The sequence below is a fragment of the Ochotona princeps genome, chromosome 3 (assembly GCF_030435755.1).
Source record: "Ochotona princeps isolate mOchPri1 chromosome 3, mOchPri1.hap1, whole genome shotgun sequence".
In the NCBI taxonomy this organism is placed as follows: domain Eukaryota; kingdom Metazoa; phylum Chordata; class Mammalia; order Lagomorpha; family Ochotonidae; genus Ochotona; species Ochotona princeps.
In genome coordinates this window covers 99,842,303-99,860,554 of record NC_080834.1, presented here as the reverse complement: position 1 = coordinate 99,860,554, position 18,252 = coordinate 99,842,303, and the positions used below count along the sequence as shown (strand labels likewise).

Below are 18,252 nucleotides of genomic sequence, written 5' to 3'. Positions count from 1 at the left end.
CTAAAGTGAAATAAATAACTTTGCATATGAGTTTTCTGGTCCTACTCCCATTGTAGCCATAGTGACCAATGAACTTGGTCTTGAACAGGTCAAGTTCATTCTTTCAGGTAATCATCGCTTAGTTCAAACACCTGAAATATTCCTTATAAGGAAAATGTTCTATGGCAACCAAATAATTTAGATACTTAACAAGTTGAAAAAAGTATGCAAATTGAATCCTACTGCAGGATATGTCAAGAACTGAAGGGAGAATCAGGTGAAAAAAGCAAAGAAAATGGATGAGAGCATTCTCTGTGCAGATCTACTGAAACAGCACATACTCTGGTGGAGGCATAAAATCATTCCTGGCTACACAAAACTATTTTCTGACAGTAAAAGTTCTGAAAAGGGAAACCGAGTGGTGTCTGGCTACTGGTTCTTATTTCACCCTTTTTTTTGTAGATGACCTGGGTTCTGAGAAACACATCCTCTACTTAGACATTCCAGCCTAAGGCATTTCCCCAACAGGTAGCCCTTCAATGCTGCAGGCATGCTAACCCAGGGCACAGAAGCAAGTGCAAAAGGCAACAGGACTAAGATGGTGGGACACCCACATCTCTGAGGTTAAAGGCAACAAACTGATGATTGGAACACATGGTATTTACACAGGCAGTTAAGTAGAAATCTGCAGCTGGTTTTTAAGTTGTTTATTGGAAATGATGTATATATTTTTAAAACCCACTAATTATTTTGCCATAAGAGCAAAATTCAAGTAATATAAATATTTAACATTTTTATACAAAATTAATAGTATGGAAAATAGAGGCAAACCAACCAAGAGGTAAAAAGTTTTTTTAACAATAACACTGTGTTATAGTAACCATCGTCTCATGTGACCTGTCAGGCTGAAAGTTCATTTCTTCCCTTTGTTGACATAAAAAAAAAAAAAGATAACCCTGCATTGGAGCACCAAAAAGTTTTTTCCTTCCTTTTTAAAAGGTTGGAGACCTTTTATTTACAAATACTCTTCTCAGTACCATTAGTCTCGTGAAGGAATCATCTAGCAACTTCCTTCCTGAAAGGAAAAAAAAAGGAAGTGCCTTTATATTTCCTTCCACTTAAACCTGTTCTGTTGAGTTCTAAGCAAAAATAAAAAGATTAACACAGTTCAGGAATGCTCTTTCAGCAAATAAATAACTATTTCACACACACACACAAAATATTGTTGTAAACAAGATCATTTCAATGGCAGGAGACACTGATGTTTCAGCCAGTGGCAGATTTAAACAGTTCTAAGTACAGACAGGTGTGATATGTGTGACCCAAAACACATGGCTATTAGAGACTCAATCAAGAAAAAAATCATTATAAAGCTGCTTTGTCAAAATGTGCTTTTGTTCTTTTTTTTTTTTAATTCATCAGAAAATTTGAACTATTGACACAAACCCCTAAATCTACTGTGTTAACTAAAACCTAGACCGTCTGAATCTAGAATTTTGACATTGGTTAAAAACACTGAGTTACCTAATCAATGTAAACAAGCCTCACACTTCAAAATAGAAAAGCAAATGAGCATACACATATTTGTAAACATTAGAAGCTATGTGCTAAGAAGGACCAACAGCATCCATTTGTGTGCACTGAGAAACCTTTGTGGCTGCTTTGCAATGGTTCTGCCTTATGTCAGGAAGTGAGACTTCTTAGTTTTCCTTATCTGGTACCCGTGCAGTCAAGGTTTTACAGTCACCTTGAGCACTTTTATACTGACACCACGTTTTTGGCCTTCATCGAATGTCCCTAACAATGGACATCACATGACTTTTTGTGTGGTGAAAGGTGGCTGTGCGCATCATGGCTGGGTTATTCTCCTGCTTGATAAGATCAACATGAATCACTCTATCAGAATTCAACTCCCTCTCTGGTGATGAGGAGGATGCACTTTGCTTTCATCCTCATTCAGGCAACCTCTTCATCGTTTTTCTCTTAGTTTGCTCATAAGTTCGAAACATTTCAAAGCTCAAGAGCATCCCTGATGGTTATCTGAGAATGGCTGTTTCAGGTACTACAGCTTCAGTTTGGTGTTTTGTCCTGTCAGTTGAAAACCGTGAACCTGGAAACGAGTCTTGTGGTTCATGAGTCTTTGTTAAGGGAGGAGAGGGCTAATGTTAGTAATTGGCACAATGATTTATACACTTAAGATTTCATTATATCAGTTATGAAGAAGGCTCTTATATTCTGTGGTTTCTTTGGAAGTTTCCTCATTCTGTGCAAATCACACTCAAGTAACTACCGTATAGATTTGGGCCAATTAATGGATGTTTAAACACTAGTCAAAAAAGTTCATTAAGTTAAAATCACCTTATTTCAATCAGCAATGATTTCTCTCTAGAGAACGGCCCTATCTATGTAGTTTTATGTAGTTTTCTAACATAACAACAAAAAGCCCCCTATATATAGTACCAGGGAGGGTTGAATCAATGCTGTTTCTCAAATTTCACATTAAACTTTGAAAAGGAGGTGTAAATGATTTGGCTGCTTTTAATGAAACTGTGTACATTTTCTTCCATCTCCTATTAAGCATGAGACTTTAAAAAATTAAAATCCATACACCTTTGTCCTATGCCCCTTTCTCTGTCCCCATCACCTCTGCCAAGTGCTCTTTAACAAAAGTAAACTTGTTTAGCTGATCACACAAAACGTTCATTTCTTTGAAATGCTGTGCTACACATTCACTTGGTGTTTTCTGAAAAGAGCTATTCAAGGCTTCTTCGGCACATCTCTATTCCCCAGATACATTTGTGGCATGACTTGAGCCTCCCTCTAGTTTTGTTCCCATGAATAATATAAACCTATCTCTGCATATGAATTCCTTGAAATGAATTTAGGCAATGAAGTAGTTAAGTTTTTCCAAACAATTCTAGAAGCCAAGAAACATTCTGATAGGCTGGGCTATCAAAATATTTCTTTGTCTTTCATCTGCTTTGGAATAGAGAAACAAGGAAAGGTTTCCATGCAGGTTTGGCTCAGTGACAGTGAAAACATATGACATTCAAGTACCATTAGACAAATGCAGCCCTACAGGGATAGGTGTCCACATAGGTCAGTTTGCAGAGGAGAACTATCTTAATTAACCTGCAGTATAACTGACCCAGAAAACCTTTTGAGATGGATTTGACTTTTGGATCAGTGGCATCCTTCCAGAGGTCTTGTAGATCTTCCACGTGTCCATGAGATGTTATCATTTTGTCGTAGATGCAGGGATGGTAAGGAGCCTTGCCTTCGCCAGAGAAAAACACATGGTTCTGTGGTGTTATTCCCATCTTATTGGCGCAGAGGCCCATGAACACATCATCTATGTAAAGGCTGGAATTCAGTGTCTGGGATGCCTCGTAGACTTTGGCGGCCACATCTCCAGAGATGATGTACGCAGCTCCAGCAGTGTAGTCGGGGTACGCCGGCCACTGGTACATTTCGTAGGAGACATAGTACTTGCTGCTCCTGTCTCTGACAGGAGGGGCACCCCAGTGAACACGACCCGCCCAGAAATCTTGTACACCCATTTGTTCTAAGCTCCGCAGGTATTCAATAAGATTCGGCATGTGAATAAATATGTCATCATCAGCAGTCATCAGGAACCTGGCATGTGGACAAAAGGCATTTGCCCAACTGAACTGCATGAGTAATTTAAGAGTCAAGTTGTAAAAAGAGTCCACAAAGTCTTGCTGAATTATGTCCCTGTACATCTCATCTTCCCAAACCAGTTTTCTCTGCAGTTCTTCTCCCTTCAGGGGGTTGGGGACTCCTAACACAAACAGAGTTTTGATGTTGGCATGAAGCTGAGACCAGACATATCTCTCATTGCCCCACGTCCTCCTAATGGCGGAGCGCCGATCGTAGTTCTCGGGGGCTGTCTTTACGAACAGCAGGAGGAGGACATCTTGGGCTTGACACTTCTCCTCGTGGTTAATCAAGTAGGGGTACCGGGGCCCCTCAGAGCTGTGCTTGAGAGACAGGCTATCATTCACAAAGTCGTAGCTGTTGATGAGGTATCTATAGGAGTAGGACTTCATGTGGCTCACAATGTGGTTATTGATCGGTTCCCAATAAAGCATGAGGCTCAGTATGAAACAAGTTGCAATTAACTGAACAAACTGCCATTTTTTGACTCTTCTGCCACTAATAAACATTCTCATGTCCATTCAGGTCTGTTTTTTGTTAACTTTTTTATTTTATTTAGGATCAGTTTTAAATGGGCACCTGCTTCTTTGAGACCAAAGAAATTTGTCTTCCATAGAAGAAATGTCCATCTTAATAGCTTTGGTGGTTAAAATGGACTGAGTTGTTCTTGTTTCACAGAGTATTTGCTGCTAACACCACTCTCTCAGAGCTTGCAAAAGAATGGAGCTTGCTTTGGAAAGAGGACATTAGCTCATCAACATGGTCCCGCTCCAGCATGCTTCATTGAATGTGGAGTGTGGCCTCTCTGTAGCTGCTCCACACACAGCTCTTCGGGAACATTAAAGGTGACCTATTGGAGTCAAGTAGAAAAAAAGGATTAGGAGTGAAAGGATTATTGAGTTACCAAAAAGAAAATCTACAACCTGATAGGAACAGACAAGAGACCCGATATTTGGTTGCGGCCTATAACTGTATGATTTTTGGAGGAGTACAGAAATGGAAAAACTGTATTATCTTCCTATTCTGAAGACTGAGACCCTATTCTCCTCATAAAAAGCCTCCAAAATGGCTACCAAATTGTAAACTTGAGGTTAAATTTTGCCAAAGAGCATATTTATGCTAGATTAACCTGAAACTAAATATCAAATGTAAGTTAAACTCATAGCGGGAAAAAATATAAAGCTTGTTCCAGCTAAGACAGCAATAAAATAAAAAGGTAAGGGCTGGGCATGATAGCCTAGCAGCTGAATGCCTTGCCTTGCATGCTCCAGGATCCCATCTGGGCTCTGTTTCATGTCCTGGCTGCTCCACTTCCCATTCAACTCCCTGCTTGTGTCCTGGGAAAGTAGTCGAGGACAGCCCAAAGCCTTGGGACCCTGCATCCATGCGCAAGACCTGCAAGGGGCTCCTGGCTCTAGACAGGCTCAACTCTGGCACAGTTTTAGCTATTACAGCTACTTTGGGAGTGAACTAATGGACAAATTCTTCTCTCCGTCTTCCCTTCTCTTTGTAAATCTGCCTTCCCAATTAAAAAAAATTAAATAAATCCTAAAACCAAACCAAACCAAAACAAAACCCAAAAAACCAAAAACAGTTGGGATGTGATCTGGGGACCATTATGGGATACCAGTGTTCCAGGCAACAGCTTAACTTGCTACACCACGGCACTGGCCCTTCAAATGTCATTTTTTTTCAAAATAAAGATTACTTTTTCTTTCTTTGAAATGAAAAATGACAGTGAGGAGCAGAAAACACAGAGAGAGATCTTCCATCCAATTGTTCACTCCCCAAATGCCCCCCAACAAAGCCAGGGATGGCCAGGCTAAAACTAGGAGTCTGAACTCTATGCTGGTCTCCCATGTGGGTGGCAGGAACTGAGTCCAAGTACTTGGGCCATCTCAGTGGCTTTCCGAGGTACATTAGCAAGGAAGTGGATCAGAAACAGAGCACCCAGGACTTGAACCAGCACTTCCAAATGGAGGTGGTGACACAAGTGACTTAACCTGCTATGCCAAACTACTAGTTCCTCAAATGCATTTCTAATCCATTCCACTCTGTTCCCACAAAACCTCTAATTTCCACTTTCTCTTTATTTGTGCAGATTGCACTTCATTCATCTGTGTCAGATATCTGGAAGTTCTCTTTAGTTCCACATCCAAGTGTCCAATCCTGCAAATCACTTATTTTTATCTCTCTTCACCACTTTGTATCATTATGATTTCTCTTCCAAACTCAATGATCCCTTGGTCTATCCATCTTCCACTTTATAGTCAGAGTAACCTTTCTTTTTTCTCTTTAATATTTATTTATTTGAAAGTCAGAATTACAGAGAGGCAGATATTGTCCATCCACTGAGTCACTCCACAGAAGGCCACAGCAGTCAGGGCTGTGCCAGGCTGAAGCCAGAGCCAGGAGCTTCGGCTGGGTCTCCTGCGTGAGTGCTGGGAGGGGACCAGGAACACAGGCATTTTCTGCTGCTGCTTTCCAAAGTACATCAGCAGCAAACTGGACTGCAAGTAAAATAGTTGAGACTTCAACTGGTGCTTCAACCAGATGCCAGTCACAGGCAATGGCCTAACTTGCTGTGGTACAGTAATAGCCCAGGCAGCCAGGCAGCCACATGACTAGGCGTCTATTTTGCCACATCATTTTTGAATGAAACATTTGGTTATTTGAAAGGCAAAAAGACAGAGGGAGATCTTTCATCCACTGTTTCACTCCCCAGATGCCCACAATAATCACAGCTAGGTCAGGTCGAAACCACAGCAGCCAGGTATTTCATCTAGGTGTCCCAGAAACCTTAGCACCCTTTATCTGCTGCCTCCCAGACATATTAACAGCAAGCTGGGTCAAAATCAGAGTGAGGACTCAATTCTAGGCACTCTGATATGGACTGAGAGCATCCCTAAGAGGCAGCTTAATCCACTATGCTATATCACCTGCTTATAACACATCATTCCACATGACCCCAGTCACTGCTGGGAGAGCAGCCATACCTGCCAATTCAGATGCTCTGTCCTCTGCACAAGTGCCATGACCTAGCATGCTCTATCTCCTTTATCAGTAGGTCGTGCCCTGAACCTGAAGGATGGATATTCTGTCACCACAGTTGCTTCTTATTGTGTCACCACAGCACCTTCTTACAACCTGCGCTAAAGCTTTTTCAGGCATGATGTTTCAGACACTGACCTCTGCTGCTAGATCAGCATCTGAAAGCTCATAGGCATTCACTAACATTGACCCAAAAGAACATGCTGGGCAGGGTAGGTGGGTGGGTAAAGTGCTTTTCACTCAATGGTGGTTGCTTAGTAAGAACTGAGGGTCAGGACCAGCCTATGGAGGTCCATGCCATGCCAGAGGTGCTGTCCCACATCTTCCCTTCTCTTTAAGGACTAGGAGACAGCACCTCCCTGCAAGGATTCTGTCCCAGTGCTTACCATGAGCAAAACACTTCCCTGCCTCAGGGGTGCCACATGGCAAGGCTAAACCCAATGCAGAGTCCTGGCCAGTCCCACATCACAAGCCTCTGGGCAGATGCCCTGCTTCATGCCCAGAGCCTGTCTCTAATGCCCCCAACCTTGGTCCCTGGCATAAAAACTGACTTGAGTGCCTTGAAGAATGGGTCTGGCTCAGAATAGACACCTGTTTCCTAACTACAGGGCTTTCAGGCCCAAGTTCCTCTCACTCTGGCTTCATAACAGGGTGATCGACAACTACAAAGGCCAGGCATGCCAATCTCCAAGGAAGGGAGATGGAGATTAGAGCAAAGCCCCAGTGAAACTTGCCCTGAGGTAACAGATAGCACTTAATGCACTTAAAATGCTACTTAGGAAGGCACAAATAATTTTTAAATTAAAATGGCAGAATGTACCAAAAGTAGTTGAATGCAGTGGTCATTTTGTACAACACTGAGTTTTATGCATGTGTGTGTTCAGTGTTGACATGCAAAATGCATGATTGTGCTTCCCCGTCAGGAAGACAGCAGCACCCACCCTTAGACCCCTTAAGCCACAGACCACAATGAGCCATTTTCCCCTTAGACAAGGGCTGAATGGAGGATGGGGAAGCTTCTGTTTCTTGGTGGTAGCATTTGCCCAGATTTTTCGAGATGGCATTCATTCATGGGGTCTTGTCCACTTAGTCTGTCCACAGTGCTGCTGCAGAGAAGAACAGTAAAAGCATGGGCCCCTGTCCTTCCACCACATCTCTGCAGGGAGGTGCTGGGTAGCTGACAGAGTAAGCATTTGAGAATTGCAGGCAGACACATTCTCAATGGAAACAAATGTACAATTTCTATTCCTATAGACTGGCAAAAGAGGAAAAAAGTAAACCTTTGGAATCCAAGAGACCCCAAACAGAGCCAGTTTCCCTTTTCTGCTATGCTCCTGTGCAGGCCTGTTCTGCACCTACTCACCCATGCACAAGCCTGTGCTGCTGGCCCTCAGAGCCCAACTTCCTGGCACCAAATGTGCACCTGGCTCAACAGCATCTCTAGCATCTCTGCTGAATTGGGCTCTGCTGCAAACATAGTTCCTGCAAGCAAACAATGGCTCGTAGCATTCCTTTCATCTCCCACCACTAATGCTCCCAGGTTTTTAAAAACCAATCCAAATGGACCTCTACAAAACAACATATTTTCTGAAAAACAAAAGTGAACCTGTCAAAACAGCCAACCGCTCACATAGCTTACTTGGTTCAGTATAGCATGTGAGGTTCTAAAATGAAACACTTTTGACAGTTTGGATTGTTTCAGCCTAATCTCACCACCCTGCTCCCAGCACCACGGGGAAGACTTAGGAAATAAAATACCCATTTGTAACACCTAGCTCTACTTCTACAACAGAAGATCACCTGGATTCCGTCACATGCAGCACTGTCACGAGGAACTTTCCCCACCCAAACCCAAAGCACTGCCCCTCTCACAGCCACAATCACCAACTGCAGGTGAACAGCGCTGCCCAGCCCAGGCTGCCCAGCCCAGGTTTGGCTTGCCAAGCCCTCACACATGTCATTGACGCTCACTCTTCTGGTTTCCCACAGCATCTCAAGGCTTCTTTAAAGCTGATCCTCCAGTATCCTGTATTCAGAGTGCAGGAGAAGGTACTGGGGCGAGGCCTGCATACAGAGGCCAGCTGCCGATCTGGTGGGAGAATAGGCAGGGCCTTATTGGAGACAAAGCGATCGCAATAACGAATGCAAAGCTCAGCAATAGTCCCCAACAGTGCTGTGGGTGCAGCTCCCTTTGTGTGTCTGCAGTATGAGTCAGTGGTCAATCAATAGCCTGGAAATGCCAGGCTGGCCCCTGCAGGGAGTGCGTGAGTGGGGGGAGGGCAGATTTATAGTGCAACCATGAGCAACCTTTACCCCACTCTGATTTGGTGAGTTAATTTGCAAATCAAGGTCAAAACCCAATGTAATGTAACCAAAGGGAAATAAAAATTATAGGTGACATCAGCACCTGTTGAAAATATGAACCAGAATCATAGGCGAGAGCAGGATAAAAACTGCTTAAAGGGAACTATGCAAATATTTGGAATACAACAGAGAAGCTTCTATTGGAACAAGAAGAAAGAAACAGCTGTTCTTCAGTCTTTTTTTAACTGGAGTAGTTAGAGGGAAAGAAAGAGGAACATAAAGGAAGGAGCCCAACCTACTCCTACACCAGACACTTCTCTGTCTGGGAGTTGTGCTAGTTACTCAAAAACACCTCTCTTCCTGAGAGCGCTTTCCTAGAAAAAAAACAAAGTTGGTATATCTAGATGCTATGAGACTCTCAGTCCTCAGCCCAATGTTTTTCCTCCCCTACTCCTGCTCACTGGTTTGTTAAGTCTACTTTGGGTGAATCCCAAAATGTTATGCAAAACCTGTGCCATCAATGGGAAGATTTTCTTCAAGATCATGCAGTTTAGACTTGGGCCAGCTTATACCACCTCAATCTCCCATGTCTTGATGAGTCCTACAAATATCTGAGTATCGACAGCGTGAGTGGTTCCAGCAGCTGTGGCAAGGAGATCCTCAAGCAGGAGTTTGTAGTTTCCAGTCTCAAAGCATTTACAATAACTTGAGATAAGATCATGGCTCCCATATGAAAACAGTTTCCCCCAAACAGGAATGGATCCAACCTGGCCAGGTCCGCAGATCACCAGTGTCAAATCTGTATGATGCCGACTCTAGGCCCGACAGATGGGGCCCAGGAGCAGGCAGCTCAGCAGGGTTTAGATCGGTCAAAGTTCCAGGAGGGACCCGAACATGACCAGGACATAGGGAGCTGCAGGAAGAGGAGCAGTTTTTGTTGCAGGACAGAAATGAAAGAGCTGCATAATGTGAAAACAGAGAAACTGGAGCTGGCTTATGGAGAACTTTCAAAAATCAGGCAGAAAGAAACAAATCTTTAAAAAGAAATCAGGCAGAGGGATCTTAGTGCACACAGAGGTTTCTGTTTCGGTAATGGTAACTGTTAAATGGTGACTAAGTAAAAAGGGATGCAAGCGGCAGTGTGTTACAGGGGATGCAGAAAGCTGGAAAGCAGGGCCCTGGGGCTGCCTCTGGGCATTAGTGAGGTGGGACAAGTGGGAAGGGAGGCAAGCATAAAGAAGACCTTTTCAAGAAAAACAGCAGTTTCTAACGACTGAGGTGAGCCTGACGTAGGGGAGTGTAGCAGGAGGAGTGGAATCCAGTTGCAAGCATTATGGACCAAGAAGGGGGAACTGCTTGCCCAAGCTAGGACTGAGGAGCATTCATCTTGGTTTTTGACATGAGGTGTTGGAGAGACCAGAAGACAAGAGTCCAGGAAGAATCTAAGACGATGGTCACGACCTGTGATGTAGTGGGCACTCTGGGCACGCAGATGGTGGACCTAGGAATATGGGCAGGAGGAAACTAATGGGGGAGAGGCAGACAGGTGTGATGGAAAGACGAGATGGGGTAGAGAAGAATACAGGAAACAAAGATGGGTACATTTATAATGGTTCATTGTGCGCGCCGTGCAAACAAGGCTCTAGCCAGGGAACCCTAAGTGTGGAAGTCAGACGCTGAGCAAATAGTTGGACTTGTGCTGGGAGCTATGAACCAGTCCAGCCATGGGCCCAGCCCCTTCTAGGGAAGGCATCTTTCAGGAAGATGCAACGCGGACTCTGAAGTTTGAAGGTTCACATAATGTAAATGAGGGAAGGCTAATGGATTCTAATTGTAAGAGGCACACATTTTTGTTGCCATTGGTTTGTTTCTTGACCAGTATTTTTGATCATTATAATGGTGTAATATTCTGTAAAGATTGTTGTAAGAGACCTTCAAAAATGCTTGTGGACAATGTGGTGAAGAGATAATTTCATTTTGGTAAACAGAAATATTTTAAATCCATGCCTAGTTTTCTCATGATACACATTTTCTGTAAACTCTTGTTGAAGCCTGCCATATTATGGCTTTCAACATTTAGTGTACCCATATAAACTTACTAATTTTTTACTTTAATTTTTTTTTTATTATTGATGGCAGATTGGATGGGTTCTATCTGCAAGGTTCTCTCCCTACATTCCCACAATAGCCAATTTGGGCTGAAATGAGATGCTGCCATTTTAAGCAGCAGTTTGACTGGCTGTATCACAATGCTGGCCCCCTCCTGGCATTTCTTTTCTGTCATACTGAGGACCAATTCTCAGCAGCCAAGCTACTGAAACAAATCAGGACTCAAAAGCCTCAACTTTACTGGAAAGGCTTTTTATTTGATCCTTGGTTGTTGGTGCTGAGAAACAGCCTGTATTTTTTTTCTGCCCATTAGTCGAAGGAGGAATAAAGGAACCTGAACCCTACATTTACAGCTCACATTTTAAGGTGTGAAGAATTAAGCACCTTTGCATTGTTGCATTACTGTTTAATTTGAACATGAGTGTTTCCTATACAAGGCTCATATCAAAAGGCTTATATCTACCCAACAGCTACTGGCAGGTGAGTATGTAATAGTGACTTCAGCTATGAAGCTTTAGCTGAAGCCTCAGGGATGTATTAGGATCTATGTGGAGTGACTGTCCTTCCATGAAGGATTTACACAGCAAGTTCTTGATTCAATGTTAGTTGAGAAAGTTGGATTTAAAAAAACATGCCCTCTGGATCCAGGTACAAGATCCCCATGTACACAAACCATGCTGTTTGTTTCTCTGTAGATTAAGCATGGGTATACATTTCTGTTCGCTGGTTATGGATAAATAAAGACAGGGAAGTACCAAATGAAGGAAAATAGGTTGGGGCAGGTCATAAACTCTTACTAAGGAAACTGGTGGCATGCGATTGGGGAGTGTTGTTATAATGGAGAGTGGTTATTTTAAGTCACTAGAATTTCCTAGTACCCAGTTTGATTACATGCAGTTTGAAATAATAACAAAAAGTGAAACAGGAGAGGCCGAACATTAGCTTTTCTAAGCTTGCCTTTTGTGGTCCTGTTTGTGATACAGTTACCTGTGTTGGCAGACACCTGCTTAACTAAGAAACAAACTTCTTGATCATTCCAGCAGCAGTTACTACAGTGTTACCTGCACCACCAGCCAGGCTTTGTTCTGGATGCTTTACATACAGAGTAACTCCTGCACCCTCACCACCGCCTATCAGAGAGATCATCTCCCCCTCTTGCAACACCGAGATCCTGGGTCCACCACAAAATCTTCATCAGTTCTGGACCTTGTGGTAGCTCATGTCTTCTCTGGCCCCTGCCTTCCTCCCATGCCCTTCCCCTGTGGCACAGCTCCTGAAAGCCTGTTCTGTGAGTGTTTTCGTGTGTCTTTTTTTCTCCTCTCCTCCCCCCACCATTCTGCCATTTGGGATTCCCTCTAGCTGTCGGCCAGTGCTTCAGTCCTCTTTGTGGGGAAGAGATTGTCCTGTCCACCCAAAGGATACAGCCTGGTGAAGTCACCTTTGCCCAAAGTCTATTGCTCCTGGGACTAAGCAGGAGCAATGTTGAGATCAGGGGACAGCAAGAAGGGTATGGTGCCAAGGAAATGAGAGTAAGGGCTAACAAAATGCAGATGGAAGCAAGACACAAATGACCCTAAACCTGACAGGGAAATACATGCTTTGCCTATGCGAATGGCTGCTTTAACCAATTATTAGATGAGCAGGTATGGGATGAAATCAAAGCTGAGGGGTTGAGCATGCACACCCTGGACTCCTAAGAACTAATTTTCCAGTGCAATGCCATATCAGAACTTTTTCATGTGTAAAGGCAGGAAAAAGCTTGAAGATATTTTCAAAACTGGCTGATAAAATCACAAGGCATGATTGATATACAGCAGTCATCCACCGTAAGGTTTGTAGCCAGTAAATAAATGGGAACTGCAAGCACAGGGGCAGACATTTGGCTTGCAGCTAAGATATCAGTTAGGACACCTATGTCCCATAGTGTCCGCATCTGACTCCCAGCTCCAGCTCCTGACATGAGCATCCTGTGTTTGCAGATCCCAGGTGAAGGTGGTGATGACTTAAGAAGTTGGGTTTCTGCCGCCCACATGGGAGACCTGGATTCAGTTCTTGGCTCTTGGCTCCTGGCTCCTGGCTGGGTGCCCCTTGTGTTTGAAAGTTATTTGGGGAATGAATGAACAAATGAGTGTTCTCTCTTCTTCTTTCCCTCTACCCCCAAAATATACTTCAAAAATTTTTTAGAAAAATTATATATTCACTTACCAATAAGTTATTGTCAAGAATACTTACCTACCCCCTTACTGTGATCTAAAAATACTGAAGGTTGCCACCACTCCCAACCCCATCCCTGTCACCCAGTTAGGACACAGTGACTTCAGACACCATGACTGCTTTATCTGGAGTCATGAGAAGAGCGGTGTGCACTTAAGAATGTTGGAGAATCCACTGCCCTGGAAAAACCAGTCAAGGAACATGGACATATATTGTATTTAGTTAGGGTAGGGCAGGTAAAATGTCATCCATCTTTCTGATACTAGAGACCCATGTACTAATCATATGTTCTGTGAGGGAAGAACTTTGCTCCAAGATCAATAAAAGGGAAGAAGATGGGAACTGGGAAACAGGTGGTAAATGAGCTGGGTCTAGAATAATGGACAAAATTCAAACATGGCATGGGGAGAAGGAAGAAGATAGCTCTGGAAGAGGGTGTGTATGGGGTACAAGAACAGGAGCATTCAAGCAGATCACAAAGCAAGGGGTGGAGAAAGCAGGGAGAATCCCATTCCAAGCTGAACTACAACAGGAAGTTTTGATAGTACACAAGAGAAAAAACTGTGGCTTAGAATATAAAATCATCTTGTTTGACTAGAAGGCAGAGGATGGGAAAAAAACGAGATTAGAAAGGTGTGCCCGGTCCAGTCATGGTAGTAAAAGCCGATTCAGTATCTGAGTGATGACATAACCTAATTTATGTCTGTTGTCTAATTGGTTCACAGGTCCCACGAGGGACATTATGTTTAGAAACAACATTTGAGAGTTTACAAGGCAAGAGTACAAACAGCAGAACGTGGTGTGAAATGTAAATGATACAGAGAACACAGTTCTGACTTGGTGAAGCAACACATTTATTACACTATGTTTAATACCATGTACTAAGCTCCTGCTCCGTTTCAGGCATTCTACTGCACAGACGCGAGAGCAGGGAATGTTCACTAATGAATTCAACAAACATGAACTCATCACCTATTGTGTGGCAGCTGAGGGCAGGATGCTTGCTGGCTGACTTTGGAGATGTTTCCAGTGTAGTGCACCTACCACCCAGTCTGTAAATGGTCCCTCCCATCTGATGGAGGCAGGAGAGAACAGAAAAACACAGCTTTAGACATTTGACGAGAAGCAGATTTTAGACCACTTCTTCCATTGACTGGCTATATGAATTTGATCTCAGAACCACATGCCAGTGTTTCCCGAGGATCACTTAGGATAGCTTATCAACAAGTGTTGGTTCAGATCGGATCTCTAGAAATGATCTTTCCCATGTTGGGGGTCAGTTTGTAAACAGTTGCTCTTTTGGTGGGCTTACTTCCTCCTTAGAATGCTACGCTAAGGATGGGAAATTTCCTAACAGTTAAAGACAAGGACACCTGCATCCTGTATGGGAGTACATGGGTTTGAGTTCCAGTTCTTCATTCTGCCTCTAGCTGCCTGCCTCTGAAGAACCTGGGAGGCAGCAGTGATGGCTCACCAGCAACCAGGCTCCTGCCAACTATGCAGGAGGACCTGGACTGAGTTCCCGGCCGTTTGTTGTGTCCTGCCATGAATCAGAAGATGAAAGCCAGCTCTTTTCATCTGTCACTGTTTTTGCCTCCTTTTTTTTTTTTTAAGGTGGGGGGGAAGAGGGAGTTGGTGCAGCAGTTCAGATGCCATTTGGTATTTGGTCAACCTGTATCACATATGGGAGTGCCTAGCTTGGAGTCCTAACTCTGTTCCTGATGCCTGTGCACACACTCCGGGAGGCAGCAGGTGATGGCTCAAGTACTTGGGTAGCTGCCACCCATGTGGAGACCTGGACTGAATTCTGGGTTTCTAACTTCAGCCTGGCCCAGAATTTTAAGGCATTTTGGGGAGTGAACCAGCCAACAGAAGATCCCTCCCTCTGTCTCTCTACCTGTCTGGTGAATAAAATATTTTAAAATATATATATCACATTTAACTCTCATTCATACCTCACTTGATTCTATTTCTTTACATAGAAAGATTCTTACACCTCATGGTTATAACACCAGGGCATTTCAGTAGTTTCACGGAAAAAAAATCCACTTTTTTATATTCCATTTCCCAGGAGTTTTTTGAAGCATCATTGCCTGTAAAGTAATAGATAGTGACTACCACAAAGAAAGTAACGATTCTAGATTTACACAGTTCTGGCTGTCTCACCGCTGGAAAAGATTTGATGTCGAGTGGCAGAGCTCTCTTTTCATAATTTGCTTAGCCTCTATTTCTGAAGCACAGATGCAATTAATTCCTGTCTCAAGATCATTCTAACACTGGTATAAAGCAATCATTATGGAAGTATTCCCCCCCCAAAAGATACAATGCACCTTAAAATGCAAAGCCTCTGTCTCTTCAGTCAGGCAAGCACCGAATGGCCCCCAAACAGGGTTCATGTTGTTACTTTGAGACCATCTCCTTCCTTTCAGTGTGCTGAAAGATACAACTGGGCCTCAGACAGAACTCAGCCTCTTAAAGATTTCAAAGTCCCCAAGTGCAATAATTCTAGCCAAAGTAACCCATTTAAAAAAGATGACCCACTTCTAACCCCACGGGTTATTATTCAAGCCTTGGGTTCTACATTTGAGAGTTAGAAAGCTATTTCCCTTTTCCACACCCTCAACTATTTACATGTCTTTTATGAATGGGGAAATGTGATTCTCCATGTAAATGAAACACAACATTATGTTTTTTACTTGTTAGGCCCTGCTCTTGTTTGGCAAATTATTTTCCCCCTCATGAATTTTCTTTGTTGGCAAAGCCACCCTACAATATACTCACACTTCTGCAATCCGGCTGGAACTCTTAGGGAGGACGAATGGGAGGTGGGAGTAGAGAGAGAAAAGAAATTTCCAGCTGGTGATGGAGCCAGATAATTTAAGTGAGTATATAATAGAAATCTTTCGGACTCAGACTTGCTTTAAAGTAGAGTTGGCCAATAAAAAGTGGGGAGGGAGAAGGCCAAGGATTCCTCCTCCCCCTGGTGACAAGATAAACATTTACCCCCTGTTTCCTGTGAGAAAGTTAAGATAAAAGTTTCTCATTACGCATCACTCTTTAAGAAAATTAAGGGTGGGATCACTTCCACACCACTGCTAACCTTCAAGTAGCCTCCTCCAGCATCCTTTTCTGGGTCAATTTAGGCTTCTTACATTCCACTCTCCCTTCCCTCAGAGGAATCAGACAAGGTTTCCCAAAATAAAGGCACGGAGGAACAAATCCAATTCTAGTATATGTATTTTCATTAGAGAATTAGCCTAAATATGGGCCACCAGCCACTGCTGAAACATCAATGTCCTTTAAAATGACCCGTGCCCTACAAAAACCCTCATGGGAAAAGAAAGAAAAGTGTATTTAGATTAAAACTAAACTCGTAGGGTACCAGAGCAAGCCATCGATTAGTGTGGAAAAGCAAATTCAGCAGCGTTGCAAGCCAAGAGCAGCCATGTGCTCCCCATTAGAGAAAGCCCAGCTAAAGTTTGTACTATTTCCCTCCTCCCGGTCACTTTTCCTGCCTGCATTTCCCCGGCAGTAACTCGCTGCGAGCGTTCCAGCCGGGCGGGGGCCGCGAGGCTGCAATCCGCAGCCGGAACCCGAGGCCGTGTAGCCGCGTTCACGTCGCTACTCCCGCGCTCCGGCCGGTCCCAAGACTCCCCAAAAAGGAAGAAGCCTCCAGTCTCCAAGAAACTGTCCCCACCCCGTACGCCCACATTATGCACCTGGGAGGCGGCTCCGTCTGGGGTTACAGCCCCCGCCACCTTCGCCGGCAGGCTAGGGCGAACAAAGGCGCTCCGGGAAGGGACCGCGGCTCCCTCCTCGGACGGCGGGCAGCCCCTGGTCCCGCGGCGAGAAGGGCCTCCCCAGGTGCCAGACGCAGGAGCGCCCCGGGGCCGGGAGTCCTTCTCCGGCAACGAGTCCCCGGCCCAGCGCACATTCCAACCTGACGTCCAGAAGCCGGCCACGTGAACGAGCGCGCCTTCGCGTCCTGGCTACCCCGGCCGAGCCCTAGGTCCCGCTGGAGCTCCAGGGACTGAGGGGCGAGAGCGGTCCGGGGCGAGGAGGCGCGGCTCGGTATTCAGGCAGGCCGCTCGGCCGTCAGGCTGGCAGGCAGGGGCGGGGCGCAGGCAGGGCGGCCACGGCCCGCAGCCGGGCGGGACACCCACGGGGCTGGCTCCGGTCAGTAGCACAAAGAGTCCAAGCCAGGGGCTCGACACGGCTCCCGCCAAGCATGTTAGCGTGTTTCTCTTCCGGAAGGGAAGGGAAAGGAGGATGCGTTTCTACCCCACCCCACCCCCCAATCGGGGGCACGCCGGCCAGGATGCGAGCGGTTGCACAGCCGGGACCCCTAGACAAGGGGCGACACTGGCGGGAGAGCGGGTACGGGCGTTCGGTGCCAAGAGCGGCGCCTGAGCGCCTGGATCTCTCTTGCCCTCAGCGAATAGCGCGTTCACCGATCATCTTACTTTGTGATCCAAGCCAAGAGTTCTCAGGGCAAGGTGAGTCTTGCCCAAAGGTTTCTGGTCACCCTCCAGAATCCCCGTGCTTCCGGTAAGTAACAAAGGAAGGAAAACGAATTCACCGCAAACCAGGGCTGGCGTGGCAGCGACCCCTTTTTCAAAAAATCGGCCCCTCCCCCGTCGCGGGCCGGCTCTCCCGGCGGTTTTTCCCTCCATGGCCAGCGTCCTTCCCAGAGAGGAGCAGACCGCGAAACTCACCGCGTCCGAGTCCCCACCGAGTGAGAAGTCACACTGAGCTCGAGTACAAAACTTGGCGTGCGGGCTTTAAACCCTGGGTGAGGGCCGGGCCACCGCCGCTGGGCTCGGCGCGTCCCTGATGGGGAGGGGGCCGGAGGGGGGCGGGCCCAGTCGGGGGCTCCGGGCGCGGACGTGGGCGCGGCAGCCGCAAGCCTCGGCGCAG

General features: G+C 45.2%; 2 protein-coding genes across 4 annotated transcripts in view; one reads left to right on the top strand and one right to left on the bottom strand.

Moving 5' to 3' along the window:
* Positions 1-18,252, top strand: part of MCF2L2 (MCF.2 cell line derived transforming sequence-like 2) — a 261,237-nt gene that overhangs the window by 170,970 nt on the left and 72,015 nt on the right. The window lies entirely within an intron of this gene.
* B3GNT5 (UDP-GlcNAc:betaGal beta-1,3-N-acetylglucosaminyltransferase 5) lies at positions 1,782-18,069 on the bottom strand. 2 transcript variants are annotated; one of them, XM_058662143.1, is made up of 2 exons: positions 18,051-18,069; positions 1,782-4,507 (listed from the first exon to the last, which is right to left on the bottom strand). In XM_058662143.1, the coding sequence occupies exon 2, from the start codon at positions 4,176-4,178 to the stop codon at positions 3,039-3,041; it is 1,140 nt and encodes a 379-aa protein (XP_058518126.1). In that variant the 5' UTR covers positions 4,179-4,507; positions 18,051-18,069; the 3' UTR covers positions 1,782-3,038. The 2 variants fall into 2 exon arrangements, with proteins under 2 accessions (XP_058518126.1, XP_058518125.1); XM_058662142.1 differs by lacking the exon at positions 18,051-18,069 and adding an exon at positions 17,055-17,496.

Coding starts and splice junctions, on each gene's coding strand:
- B3GNT5 (XM_058662143.1), bottom strand. CDS start 4,178: ATGGACATGAGAATGTTTATTAGTGGCAGAAGAGTCAAAAAATGGCAG.